Source organism: Mobula hypostoma, chromosome 11 (assembly GCF_963921235.1).
Source record: "Mobula hypostoma chromosome 11, sMobHyp1.1, whole genome shotgun sequence".
In the NCBI taxonomy this organism is placed as follows: domain Eukaryota; kingdom Metazoa; phylum Chordata; class Chondrichthyes; order Myliobatiformes; family Myliobatidae; genus Mobula; species Mobula hypostoma.
Window position 1 is genome coordinate 73,187,982 of NC_086107.1, and position 15,147 is coordinate 73,203,128.

Below are 15,147 nucleotides of genomic sequence, written 5' to 3' on the forward strand. Positions count from 1 at the left end.
GCAACTACACTGATTTAAAGGGAAGGGAAACAGATCTCTCATCCATTACCTTGGGCTCTCAGTAAAAACCTTGAGACTTGTCCATTTACTAAGTAGGCTGTTTCTGAAATTGGTTCTTTTTTCATAGACACTCAATCACCATTATTTCTCATCAGGAGCAATTGTCCTTGGCTCATGGAATTCATTTCCTATGCCAAAATCGCCCTACTTCAGTCTGCAACCTTGTTATGTGTGTCCATTATGCTGTATGCAAGACCACACCATCTGTTTGAGCAGACTGCAGGATGTCTTATTTTGCTTGTAAACCAACTGGACCTCTTGTTTGCAATCTATTCTTTAACTTTCATTGGTGTGAATACATCTTTTCAAAATGGCAAACTAGTGCCTCTTTCCATAAGTTTTCTTCAGTTGATTGTTGATGTAAAGCTAGATATAACGTAAGCCAACTGACAATTCAAGAGTTCCCCTCGTGAATGTAATGAACACTAGTACTTTGCAGACCTTCACTGCACTGGTTACTTACCAATGATAGTTTTTATTTTTCCTTGCAGTGCTTAGAATTGGGAAAGCTTGCAGGTTCATCTTCATTGTATCGTGTGTTTGAAGAGGTAAGCTTGGCTGGCCTGCTGAAGCTCATTATCCAGGACAATGAAACAAGGAACCATTCCTCTAATTTTTAACATACTTTCAGGAAAAAGTACTATTTGCAGGACTGAAAGAGAATCAAATGTTGTTGCTGATGTACTATGTAGAGACACAGTACTGCATAACTATGTACTCCTGCATTGCAGTTATTCCTTATAGCCCTGATTGTGCTATTGATCCTTATCAATACCACTTGACTATCCAAATGAAACGATGAATGCCAGTTTTATTAAAACTGGTCCGCTCGGAGCCCTCTGTTTGTTAAGACTGGTCCGCTCCGAGCCCTCTGTTTGTTAAGACTGGTCCGCTCCGAGCCCTCTGTTTGTTAAGACTGGTCCGCTCCGAGCCCTCTGTTTGTTAAGACTGGTCCGCTCCGAGCCCTCTGTTTGTTAAGACTGGTCCGCTGCGAGCCCTCTGTTTGTTAAGACTGGTCCGCTGCGAGCCCTCTGTTTGTTAAGACTGGTCCGCTCCGAGCCCTCTGTTTGTTAAGACTGGTCCGCTCCAAGCCCTCTGTTTGTTGATGTACCATGGTCAGTTCTTCTATCACATTATATTTCAACCTTTAAGCAGAATTTACCTCTTCCTCGTCAAACCAGTCCTTACCTCATATAAGGTAAGCAATACCCCTACCCGTCACCTTTATCTAATCTTCAATATCATTATCAAGTCAGTCCTCATCAAATCCTCAATGTCCACCCCCTGTTAATGTTTCTTTAACAGTAGTGGGGGTATTGGGGATGAATCTTATCATAACCGTCAACTTTGCAGGACTATAAATTAATTACAACACAGGTTAGGTCGAATGTAACTCCCTCTGCAGTTTAACTTCTGCTGACTGGGCCATAAGAGGTTTGAGCAATGGGACATCTGTGCTTTTAAAATAAGTATTTTCTTTGTCTTTAGACAACGCGGGAGATGATTGCTCGCTCCACAGCCACTATTGTCACCCACCCCTTCCATGGTAAGATTGCTGCTGCCTTTAACTACATTTACTATATTGCATCAGTGAAGAATGCACAGAGGTGTAATGTGAAGTTGTTTCATTACAGTGATTACCTTGAGATGTATGATACAGTTCATTGGACAGGAAACTAAGTACAGGTGAGTGCAGAGAATTGACTGGTCAAGGATAGGCTCGGGAAGCTGGTGGTGATCCAAATGTGATGAATGTTTCCCTCACTAGATGATAAAGAAACATTGAGCACCTAGGACATGCTGGAAGTGACTGCAGCAAATTTGCCTCTCAGTTCATGGAATAAAAGTAATTTATGACTCACTCAGAGGGCATTCCACCAACCATATACATGCCAGTGTTGTGCATTGGTGGAAATGCTTATATTTTATTTTATTTTATTGAGATACAGTGTGGAGTAAGCCCAGCAATCTCCAATTTAACCCTAGTCTAATCACAAGACAATTTACAATGACCAATTAACCTACTAACCGGTATGTCTTGGAAGAGGCAAGGAAACCACAGCACCTGGAAGTATCTGAAATTGCCTCCAAATTATAATTCACCCTCATCAGCAGTGTTCCATGACTATGTCCGTAGACTCAGCACATTTGTAGTGCACAGTCACAACATCAAACTCTGGAGAATGTGCATAGCCACATCCAGATTTAAAATGCAAAATCCAAGGCATAATCATTTTCAAAGTGCACACATCATGTTGGCATCTATAATGTATTTGGCAACGCAGTAGAGACACAGCCTGTCACTGAGTGTGTGCACATAGTGATGATGTGAATTCAAGAGCATTTAATGAACAACTGTATCGATGCTCCTGTTTATACACTGGAGTGCTTGCCCAAGCATGGCACAGGAGCTCAGGTGTGTGCTCACAGGCATATCGATTCAAAACTGTGGACATTTGTGCAGCATGTTAATTTAGGATTTTGCACACAGGCACAGAATATTAACTCAAGTGTCCTCATGGGCATGGCATATGAATTCAGGAACATTCACATGGGCACAGCATGTTAATTCAGCAATCTGTACGCAGGTATGACATACTGTTTCAGGAGCATGTGCACATCTGCAGTGTCGAACTCGCACACAAGCATGGCTTATTCAGAGAAGACTGGGCAGGCTTGGCTTGTGTCTGCTTGGAGATGAGAAGAGTGAGAGTGGACTGAATGAAAACTTACGATCTTGAGGGTGGATGTAGAGAGGATGTTTTCACTTGTGGAAAAACTAGAATTGGGGGTCATGGTTTAAATATGTACTCCAATTTAAGACCGCAATCAAGTGAAAATTTTCTCTGAGGATCACAGCTCTCTGGAACTGTTCCTCAAAGAAGCAGAGTAGATTCTTAATCTTCTTGGGTAGAGTCTTAATAAACAAAGGAGTAAATATTGCCAAGGGAATGTAGACTTGAGGTCACAGTCAGACTAGCCCTGAACTAATTGAATGGTGGAGTAGAATTGAGTGAGCCCCTTACCTACCATCCTCTCATGTTTATATCTGAATTCTGCAGTATGATAATGACTACTACGTCGACTCAGGCCTAGGGGGCCGGCGTCGAGTATGATAATAACTCGCATATTAATACAGGAGTGTGTACATGAACAGCATATGAATTCAGGGCAATGCATACAGACAAATTGTGTGAATTCTCAAAATATCTTATGACATAGGAGGAGGCTGTGTGGACTAGCAAGCCTACACCAGTAAGTGGATTCAGGAGGGCAAGCATAGGCAGTGTATTTGAATTCAGAAGCTTTTGCATAGGCACAGCATTTAAACTGAGGATGGTGCACACAGCCAGGGTGTTTGATGTTTTAGTGTATGCTTTGGTCCGGGGACCTGTGCTATTGTACAAAACTGATACACAGCCAGAGCGTACTGAGATTATCAATTGCATGACCATGTTCTCTTGATGCTCAAGCATGCACATCACCGGAGTGTATTAAAGCCGAAACATGTGCACAGTTGTACTGATACTCGCGTGTCTGTCCAACCATGGTGTGCTGTGTGCATTCAGTGATCCGATGCATGAAATGGTGGATCATCTGGTGTGATGATACCTGAGTGTGCATACAGCTATAGCAGAGCATATAATGACTGAGCTTGTGCACAAGCACAGTGAATGGATGATTTGTTGGTTCATGTTATGGTATTAAGTTACACAGATAGCTAGAGTTCTTGACAGCTGACTTAGAGACATAATTCAAATCTTAACTGTGGCAGCAGAGAATTTTAAATTGAACAGTTAATGGAGGGGAAAAAAGTCTAGAATTTTAAAAAAAGTATTTGGTGTCAGTAAAGTTAGCCATGAAATTACTGGATTGTTTTTAAAAATCCAGTTTGAACCATTACATCCTTCACAGAAGGAAATTTACCATCCTTACTCACCCATAACTTATCCAAACCCACGACTGTCATTGTTTCTTACCTGCCTCCTCAGTTCAGAAGATGGAGGGATAGAGAAAACAGATTTGCATTTCTGTTCGCTCACATGATTACATTGGAGAGGATGCAGAGGACGTTCACCAGGATGGAGTGGTCCATCCATGAGGAGAGTCAAATTAGGCTGGGTCTCCTCTGGAGTAGAGGTGACTCCAGGCATAAGTTGAAAGCAACAGGAGAGAGATTTAAAGAAGAATTTTTTTCTCTCAGGGTGAATCTATTCCATATTTCACTCCCTGAGGGGTGATAGATCAGATATTCCTGCCTTTAAGAAGTTTAGAAGGCCACTTAAATGCTATGGCATAGAATGCTACAGGCCAAGTGCTGGAAAGTGGGATTAGGTGAGACAGGGCATGGTGGCAAAAAGTGCCTGATTATGTGCGTATGACTATAATAAATTACTAATGATATCCTCATCCTGTGAATAGGTATGTCACAATAGCCCTTCAACCACCAAGTCTTTCTCAGCTATTTACATTAATTCTTTATTCATTCTCCCCACATTCACGCATTCTCCCCCCCGTCCCCCCCAGATTCCACCACTCACCCACACTATAAGGACAATTTACAGTGGCCAAGTAATCTACCAACCCGCATTGGAACTGTGTCCTGATACAGAGTTAAAGAATGGATACGAACAAACAAACATATGAGTTTGCAGCAGGAGTAGGACACTCATCTCTGAACTGTTCCTGTTATTGAAAGCTTGTAAACTCAGTTTTATATCCCTACTTAACCTCCCCACCTTGCCTATCAAGAATCTACTTGTTTTAAAAATATTCAGAATTCTGCTTCTAGTGGTCTCTCGGGAAGAGTTATAATTTGTGACTTTTGGAGAGAAACTACTTTGCCTCATCTCTGACTTGGCTGGGCAATGTTTTTTTTTAACTGAAGTTCTATCCAGTTACAGCACATTAATGCTTGAATTACACACAACCACTATTTTGATGGATTAAGTAATGCTAAATTGATGTCAAAATGCAGACACTGGATTTTTTTTTTTGAGGATTGATAGTTTTTTTGTCTTTAACTCTCCAGTGGGGTATTCGGTTCGGTAGTAACAATCTACCGAGAAGAAGGATTATTAGGCTTCTTTGCGTAAGTATAATTTTAACTGCGAATGAATTACTCTGTAGCCTTAAACCACAATGATTGCTTGTGCAGCTTTGAGGTGAGTAGACAGCATATCTATAGACAAGTTTAGCGACAGGAGATATCTACTGAGTTACAGGAACTCGGAGGAACAGGCAGTTTCCATGGGCAATCAATGTTTTGGGTCAAGGCTCCAGTTGAGGACCAGCCCTGCTATGCACATTATTTCTGTCTGTTCTTGACCCACTGAACTTAACTCCACATACCTCTACACTTTAATGTCTCCTTGTCCAATCCCTTCCCACTTACATCTGGGACACCTTGCATGCCTACTACTATTTTGACAACATCTGTTTCCCTGGCCCCCATGACCTCATCCCTCATCAGGAAATAGTTTGGGGCCTTCTGCTTCTTTGTGGAATGAAAATCCAGCCAGTACCACTACACCGACACTCTTATCTGCCTGACAGAACTTGTTCTTACACTGAACATCTCTCTTGATTTCTCTCACTTTCTACAAATCAAAGCTGCAGCCTTGGGCATGGACCCCAGCTGGGCTTGTGTTTTTGTTGGTTACGTACAGCAGTCCATGTTCCAAACCTGGTCTGGTACGACTCACCAACTCTTTCGCCGTACATCGGGTGCTGTTTCTTGTTCTTGTGTGGAATTCATAAATTGATCATTTTCACTACTATCTTCCACTCCATTCTCAAATTCACTTGGACCATTTTTTTACATCTCTCTCACTTTTCTGGATCTCTTTGTTTCTGTCTCCCAAGACAAACTATCTTCTAACATTTATCATAAATCCATTGACTCCCTACAGCTATCTAGACCACACCTCTTCCTACTTGGTCCCTCATACATATGCCATCATATTCTCTCAGTTTATACGTGTCTGCTGCATCTGTCCTCAAGATGAGGCCTTCCTTTCCAGGATATCTGAAATATCTGCTATCAGGAAACATGGCTCCCCTTCTATTGTAATTAATAGAGCCACTGTCACATCTCCATTGCTCGTACTTGTGTTTTAACCCCACCTCTCCCTCACTCAGAACAGAGATGGAGCAACAAACAATCTACTGGAGGGATGTCTGTGTTTGGCTGGAGAAGGAATTGTTGATGTTTTGGGTATAGACCCTGCATCAGGACAGGTAGCCAGTATAGAAGGGGAGGGTTGAGGCAGGAGCCTGAGGTGAATGATGAACCAAGGAATGGTGAAGAACAACGGGTGAAGTTAGGAGATAGAAGCAGGGAGATAATGGTTGCAGGTAGACCTAGCAGATGGAGTCAGTTGGGGAGGAGAAGATGTGACAAGTGGTGAGATCTTGTTGCATATGGCAGAAATGATGCAGGATGATGTGTTGATATGGAGTCTGGTAGGGTGAAAGGTGAGCACCAGGGAAACTATCTCTGTGTTCATTCTCCTCATATTCTACATGGTAGTCTACAACTCAGTGGTATGAACATTGAAGTTCCAATTTTCAAGTGACTCAAACCCGCCCGCCCCAATGATTTTACTTCACCACCTGATCACCCAGCTTCTCATACCAGCCATTTTTCAAACCCATACTTTGCAATTCCCATTGCCCAGCTTCAGTCTCTCCCACCACCACCACCAGGTGTCATCATCCCTCCCTTATCTGCTTCCACTTTTCACCTTCCTTATCGATTGGATTCCAGAATCTGCAGACCTTGTCATCTCCACTATCTCGACTGTTCCCCTTCCCTTCCGCACTGGGCTCCATCTGTTCATCAGCCCGTTCTGCCTATCACCTTCTAGCCCTGCCTCACCCCTCCCCTCACCTCATTATATCAGCTATCTCCCCTTTACACTCTCAGCTGACCATCCCTCTGCCCCACAGATGCTGCCTGACTCACTGAATTCTTCCAGCAGTTTGTTTTTCTTTGCATCCTGTATTACTCACCTGGGGATTGGTATAGGGTCATGGGTAGATTATCTAGTATCAGCTTGGATGAAGGACGATGGGTACATTCTCCAGTGCCAAACTAGGTGAGGGATGGTAAGGTGATGGATGGGGAGACCCTCTATTGTCTACTAGGGAACAATGGTAGGATGATAGAGGAACCTCTTTTAACACCTGCCCTGTGTGTATCCCTACAGTGGCCTGATTCCTCGACTCCTGGGTGACATGATTTCTTTGTGGCTTTGCAATTTGCTGGCGTATGTCATCAACACCTACATCCTGGAGCCCCCCAGCCAGGTGGGTCACTGTAACAGAGATCCTTGGGTCAACATCTGGGCAGGCAAGACACCAGCTGTCACTCAGCGCACTGAAGGGACGGCATAAAGGGTGGGGAAAAGTGAAGGACAAGGTCGGGGATAAGCTCCCGGATAGTGGCAAGGGAGCCAAAGGGCAGAGAGGCTGGTGCCATACTGCCAGGTGATCAGCTTTTACCCAGGCTCTGTGCCTTCTAACCAGCTGTCTTCAGTGTTTCCTGTGATATCCCCCCACCACACTGCAGTAGAGTTCCTGCTACTGTATAAAGTCTGCCTTTCAGACCAGTGAGCTTCTGTGGATTTGCAGGACATAGTGCAGAACGGGTTTCGGAGCAAAGGCGTGACGATAAAGCTGGTAAGGGAAGATCCAAAGAAATTGCTTTGAGGCCCACTGTGGATCCTGAGGGTGTCAGGGTAGGTCTGTGGTGAGGGTAGGGCAGTACAACACACCATTTTCTGATTTCTCGGAGTTGCTGTGTGTCCTATGCCTGCCAGCCGCTCTGTGAGATGTTCCACTCCCTGCAGCTGTGGTCAGTTACAGGTCCTATCTCAGCCCAGTAATTGCAGCTGGCCAAAATTATACCCTGCAGCTTTCTTTGAAACAGACTTCTCTGTCATTTTAACTGTTTTTCTGGGAAACAAAGTAATTTGAATTATTATAGACCCCACAGAAAAGAAACTCCTGGAAATTGAAATAAAATCAGAAACTGCAGCAGCTGGCTTTCTTGGAACAAATGGGGGAAACGAGTGGTACTGGTACTGTCAACTGACTTGGTGGGACGAGCCTTTAGTGGAAAACTGAGTGGGCAGCCTTGAGCTGAATTCAGACTGGGGTGGAGTAGTGTGTCTTGGGCTGTGTTCTAAGCTGTACCCCACTGTGTATGTTGCTTGTGATTGTCTTCTCTGCCATATTTCAGGGCTCACATATTGGGGAGCTGAGGAGTTACTCGCAAGCTGTGACCGGGGTGAGTGTTGTTCAGCACCAGTTGTCCTGCCATCTGTGTACATCTCCCGCGTGCTTTGGGTTAGCTATCCACATCCTCAAGTTGCCCCTGCATGCTCACGCTCTTGAAGGTCATGTAGTGTATAGAGCCGTCTGCCTCAGCAGGCCCTGCCCTCATTTAGCTGGGGCAAAGGAAAACTATTGCAGATTGACTGTCAGAGGTGCAAAGGCTCCCACTAAGTGTTTCTTTTACTTTGAGAAAGGATTGGCTCTTTGCTTTATTTGAACCCCTGAAATGATCAAGCAAGCAAATTCTCCCTATTCAACTTATAACGCCTTGGTGTTAACTAATTAGCCCATGCTATTCCTTCACTATGTGAGGAAGTGGCTCAGAGGGCAACTTGCAAGCAGTACTAAGGCTGATAGAATCTGACAGCGAATAACCTTGATGCTTGGGGTTGCTAAATCCTAATGGACCACAGAGAAACAATTCTTAACCTATTACCTCCAATGTAATTCATAGAGCATCTAGCATCTAGCAATGTGCTTTGTTGTCTCGGCTTCCTTCATCTGCATATTCCTTCATATTTCAAAGTGGTTCAAGTTGCTTTATTGGAGCCTTGTTTATGACAATCTCTTCATTGTTGCTTTCCTTACAGTTCCTGGCCAGTATGCTGACTTATCCTTTTGTTCTTGTCTCCAACCTGATGGCAGTCAATAACTGTGGGTGAGTTGAGCCTTTCATTTCTTAGATCCAGGTGAGGAGTACTCAGGAAGGGCAATACAGGCCTACAATTTGTAAGCTCGCAATTCCATGTCAATTTCAGTTTGAGCTTTTTCCTCCTGATGGTGGAGGTAATATTATGTTAGTCATTGGGGATTTAAATATGCCCAGTAGATCAGGAAAATCAAATTGATGCTGGATCCCAAGCCAGAGAATTTGCGGAAGCCCTCCAGGATGGCTTTTTGGAGCAGCTTGTGGCTGAGCCCACTAGGTGATCAGCAGTTCTGGATTGGGTGTTGTGTAGTGAACTGGATATGGTTAGGGAGGTTTTGGTAATGGAACCCCCTAGGAGACAGTGATCAAAATGTGATAGAATTCACACTGCAATTTGAGAGGAAGAAGCTAAAGTCAGATGTATCAGTATTACAGTGGAGTCACAGAGACCTGGGAGAGTAGCTGATTAGAAGAGACACCAGCAGGGATAAGGGCAGAGCAGCGGTAGCCGGAGTTTCTGAAAGCAATTTGGAAAGCGCAAGGTAGATACATCCTAAAGGCAGGATAACACAACCGTGGCTGTCAGGTGAACTCAAAGCCAAAATGAGGGTAAAAATTAGTGGGAAGTTAGAGGATTGGGAAATTTTTAAAAACCAACAGAAAGCAACTAAAAAAAACATGGGGGGAGATGAAGTATGATTAGCTAGCCAATAATATCAAAAATGATACCAAAAGTTTTTTTCAGATATGTAAAGAGTAAAAGAGAGACTAGAGTAGATATTAGACCACTACAAAATGACGCTAGGAAGATAATAATGGGGAAACAAGGAAATGGCAGAAAAACTTTATATTTATTTTGCATCATACTTCACTTTGGAAGAAGTAGTATGCCAGAAGTTTGAGAGTGTCAAGGGGCAGAAGTGAACTATTACTATGGAGAAGGTGCTTGGGAAAGTGAAAGGTTTGAAGGTGGGTAAGTCACCTGGACCTGATGGACTACACCCCAGCGTTCTAAAAGAGGTAGCTGAAGAGATTGTGAAGGCATTAGTAATGATCTTTCAAGAACCATTAGACTCTTGATTCAGCATGGTTTCCTTAAGGGAAAATCTTGCCTGACAAATTTGTTGGAATTATTTGAAGAAATAACAAGCAGGATAGACAAAGGAGAATCGATGGAGGTTGTGTACTTGGATTTTCAGAAGGTCTTAAGGTGTCACACGTGAGGCTGCTAAGCAAGATAAGAGCTCAGGGTATTACAAGAAAGATACTAGCATGGATAGATGATTAGCAGGAGACAATCAGTGGGGAATAAAGAGATCCTTTTTGGATTGACTGCCAGTGACTAGTGGTGTTTCACAGGGATTTGTGTTGAGACCATTTTGTTTTACATTGTATGTCAATGATTTGGATGATGAAATTGATGGCTTTGTGGACAATAAGAAGATAGGTGAAGAGGCAGGTAGTGTTGAGGAAGCAGAGAGGCTATAGAAGGACTTAGACAAACTAGGAGAATGGGCAAAAGGGTGTCAGATGAAATACAGTGTTGGGAAGTGTATGGTCATGCACTTTGGTAGAAGGAATGAAAGCACAGACTATTTTCTAAAAAGAGAATTCAAAATTCTGAGGTGCACAGGGATTTGGGAGTCCTTGTGCAGGATTACCTAAAGGTTATTTTGCAGGTTGAATTGGTGGTGATGAAGGCAAATGCAATTTTTAGCATTAATTTCAAGAGGATAAGAAAATAAAAGCAAGGATGTAATGCTGAGGCTGTGTAAGACACTGGTCAGACCTCATTTGGAGTATGGTGAGCAGTTTTAGGCCCCTTATTTAAGAAAAGATGTACTGACATTGGAAAGGGTTCAGAGGAGTTTCACGAGAATGATTCCAGGAATGAGAGGATTATCATATGAGCAGTGATTAAATGCTCTGGGTTTGTACTTGCTGAAATTTAGAAGAATAAGTGGGGATCTAATTGAAACCTACTGAGTATTGTAAGGCCTGGAGTGGAGTAAAGAGGATGTTTCTTTTTGGTGGGAGAGTCTAGGACCAGAAGGCACAGCCTCAAAATAGAACAGAAATGAAGAGGAATTTCTTTAGCCAGAGGGTGGTGAATCTGTGGAATTTATTGCCACGGGCAGCTGTGGAGGCCAGGCCACTGGGTGCATTTACGGTGGAGGTTGATAGGTTCTTGATTCAGGCAATGAAAGGCTATGAGAAGAAGGCAGGAGAAGGGTGTTGAGAGGGAAATGGCTGAGCAGACTCAATGGGACGAATGGCCTAATTCTGTTCCTATGCTTTATGGTCTTACGATGTGGGAAATTGGGTTTCATTTTCTCTGTTCCTTGTACCCAACATAACCCAGGACAGGCTCATTACAGGTTAGTTAGTGGTCATAAATTAGGTAAGCTTAGCACAGTTAATGGACAAGGGCAAAGTTAAAATAGGAATGTAAAAAAAGGCAAAAACATGGAAACAATTGTGTATGTATGAGAGAGAGAGAGAGAAAGAATACAGCATAAAGCTTTGGAAGAGTTCAGAAAACCTGAGAGAGAGATTAAAAGGAGGATAAGGAAAGTAAAGAGAGGCAATGTAAAACAATGCCATTAAATGAAAAGAAGGGTGTCTTATGAGTGCATGGAGCTTGAGGTTCACACAGGAAAGAGCAGGGCTGATGAAGACACTGAAAGGTAATCAGTGTGTGGAGGTGGGCAATGTAGGGAAGGTTCTTAAATACTGTGCAGGCCTCTTTGCAAAGGGGAAGAGTGTATGACTGCAGTTGTTCAGGAGGCTGTGTGAAATATTGTATGTGATAAGTATTGTCAATGAGGCCTAATTAAGGGGTTCAGCATCATTGACCATGGATGAGTTCTCATGTCTAGTTAGTCCAGCTGTTAAATGAAGCAAATGAGGAAATTGCAGCGACTCAAACCTCCCCAGTTTCAGAATAAACAACAGCAATTTTGTACCATTGTTTAAAATGAGGAGGAAGAGAGCCAGACCCAGTAATTATAACTAATTCAACTTAAGTGAATATTTTCAAATTCCATTCTAAGGGACAATGTAAACCTTCATTTAGCATGGGGTTATAAAAGGAAGTTTGTGAGTCATTGATTTGAATGAATTTTTTTTTGAGGAGATAAAGTGGATAAAGGAGATAAAGATTTAGTCTACAGATTTTAGCAAAGTTTTTGACAGTTCCCATGTGGCTGATTGGTCAAAGCAGTAAAAGCCTGTGGGATCCAAAGACTGTGATGGGAAGCAAAGGATCATGGTTGAGAGGTGATTTTGTGAGTGGAAGGCTGTTACTGGTAGTGTTCCACAGAAGTCATTTTTGATTCCTTACCTTCTGATAAGTAAGGTATACTAATTTGGTTTAAAGATGAGGGAAGGAAGTTAAGCCTGATTTATACTTCTGCGTCAACTCATCATCGTAAGGTCTGCGTCGCCGCAAAGCCGACGCGGAACCCTACGGGAGAGCCTACTTTGCTGCGACGCGCACCTCTCCCAAAATGTAACCGCGTGTCGCGGCAACGCAGAAAGCAACAGCTGTGATTGGTCTGCTTGGTAGCATCGCATGTCATCCTACACTGCAGTAGCTTCCCATTGGGTGACTGAAGGGCAGGGAAGGAACTCTGGCTGCAATGCTTTCCATAAAGCTTTACAGATCTCTGAAATTATGGAGGACACATTTCGCACGAAAAAAGACGCTCACGTCTTGTTTACCCCGAGACTACCATGACCATGAAGCCTTACGCGGGCAGGTGAGTGCGCATGCGTGACGTGCGTACAGACACACCAACGCACAAGTATAAATGCTCACAACGTGCGTAGGCCACTTGCATGGGTTACGGCGCCTAGTTAACGTAGAAGTATAAATCAGGCTTTAGCAGGTGCTACGATAATTGATTGTGTGATTGGCTGGAGAAGAAAAAGCTTCAGAGTGCAGGAAGATGGGTCAGTTGAACAGGGAAGTGACCAAGAAAATTCAATTCAGAAAATTGGGAAGGTACAACAAAGCAAAGGTGGAGGGTTGAGTGAGGAAGCAAAAGAATCTTGGTGTGTATGTCCACAGATCATTCAAGGCAGCAGGCGAATGTTCCTACATTTGAGCCATAAAATATACAGTATGGAGGTTATTCCCCCACATTATGGGAAGGATGTGACCATATTAGAGAGTGTGCAGAGGATGTTTATGTGGATGTTGCCAGGTCAGGAAGAATGTAGAAGAGAGGAAAGATTGAATAGACTGGAGTTGTGCATTTTAGAATAGGAGGCTGGGGATTTGGTCGGGGTAGGGAGGGGAACTTGGCTGAGGTGCAACAATATTAGAAGTGGTTCACATAGAACAAATAGAAGTAACCTATTTCCTTTAGTAAAGGGGTCAAATGAATGTAGAATTAGGAGATAATGAAAGAACTGTTTCACTCAGAGCTGCTCCTCACTGCCTGAAAGGGCAGGAGAGGCAGAAACCCATTACATTTAAACGGTGAAGTTGTGATCTACAGGACAGTCAGCTCAGTTCTGGAACGTGGGGTTAAGCTATTTTTTGATGGCACAGTCAATAACTGCCTCCTTTTCAATGATTGAGACTGATACACTGGGTTATTGAAGCTTTGGGCAGCGAATGTTGTACCGCATTCCACTGGAAATGAGGCAGTCCATTAGATCCTGGGGTTGAAAGTTGCTGCAGTATAAAGAGTGTCCCTTTGATGTGGCCTTTCAGCCTTGGGAGACATTTCCTGCATTATTGTGAAGTGAGGAGTGATGCCTATCAGAACATCATTCAGCATTTTGGCAGCTCCTGTGCGAAGCTGTTGATCAATATATTGGAGGGTGTGTTTTATTTCTCCAAACATCTAACAGCACACTCTCCTGTAGATACTGTATTGGTGACTTACAGTAATGTTTCTGCACATATGTATTTTTCCGCAGTCTGGTTGGTGGTCTCCCCCCTTATGCTGCTGTGTACAGTTCTTGGATTGACTGCTGGCGCCAGTTGAGCAGAGAGGTGAGTTGAGCTGCTTCTGCTATGTTGACTGTCAGGTTACATATTGAACTGCCAGTACTCGATGGGCTGGAAGCAGCGGCAGCCACTATGTAGAGTCATTGTGTGGACTGGTTTCTGGGGTAGATGAGTGGGGAGTGAGCAAATGGCCCCAGCTAATGCTTGTCCCTGATATGTGTACTTGTGGGTATGATCTTGCAATTCCCAATTCACCTTTCTTGCTACCAGCTCTCTCAGGAATCTTTCTCTCCAAGCCCAGGCCAGTCCAGTGTAAAGAATGCTTCTTCATCAGTTTCACGTGCTGGAAAATTATAGCTTTGGAAAGCTGACACAGGGCAGTCTGGCCAAGGGCTGCAATTAGAGTGGCGTTAGCTCAGCGATTTCTTCAGCAGTTTAAAACAAAGTCGGAGTTGGAAAGTTTAAAAATAATTACCTAATTCTTGCTTTGTGGAGGAAGGTATCAACATTCTGCTTCCTGCTTTTGCCATTGCAGATGAAGGGAAAGACTTGAGGCTGGAGAACAAACTGCCCAGGGAAAGCATCTATGACACATTTTGACTATAAATGGCCAGAAAATGCCTCTGTGTCATGTCTCCTCCAGGGTTCTCCTTAGCTGTGTGGGCTGAATTTGGAGAGGTCAGAAGGCAATTGGTTGAGTTAGTTAACAGAATATATAGCCAGGTAGATGACTGACAGGTGTCCAGAGACTGATGGTTCACCTGACATTTTGGGTAAATGGCGTGGTACACCATAGCCAGAATCACCAAAGAGAATTAGACTGATCTGAAATATCAAAGAGCTGAGCTTTACAGCAGGAGAGAAAGGGTTGCAGAACTGGCTGAGCTTTAGAAAATACTGCTGGATATGAAGCGTTCTTGAAAAATAAACACATGGCACTGGTATTACACTGATTGGAGAGTCCAGAGATCTGTGTTAGCGTGTGGCCAAGTGGTTAAGGCGTTGGACTAGTGATCTGAAGGTTGCGAGTTCAAGCCTCAGCTGAGGCAGCGTGTTGTGTCCTTGAGCAAGGCACTTAACCACACATTGCTCCTGCACGTTAATAGCCCAGTGGCGGCGGTTGGTGCGGTATGGA

The 15,147-nt window shown here is 43.5% G+C and overlaps 1 protein-coding gene across 2 annotated transcripts in view; it reads left to right on the forward strand.

Annotated features, from left to right (window-relative positions):
* mtch2 (mitochondrial carrier homolog 2) overlaps positions 1-15,147 on the forward strand; it is a 41,953-nt gene that overhangs the window by 15,587 nt on the left and 11,219 nt on the right. For both annotated transcript variants that reach the window (XM_063062253.1, XM_063062254.1), the window contains exons 5-12: positions 552-608; positions 1,549-1,606; positions 1,695-1,746; positions 5,093-5,152; positions 7,272-7,371; positions 8,306-8,353; positions 8,991-9,058; positions 13,982-14,057. In XM_063062253.1, coding sequence (XP_062918323.1) covers positions 552-608; positions 1,549-1,606; positions 1,695-1,746; positions 5,093-5,152; positions 7,272-7,371; positions 8,306-8,353; positions 8,991-9,058; positions 13,982-14,057 — 519 coding nt within the window. The remainder of the gene's footprint in view (positions 1-551; positions 609-1,548; positions 1,607-1,694; positions 1,747-5,092; positions 5,153-7,271; positions 7,372-8,305; positions 8,354-8,990; positions 9,059-13,981; positions 14,058-15,147) is intronic.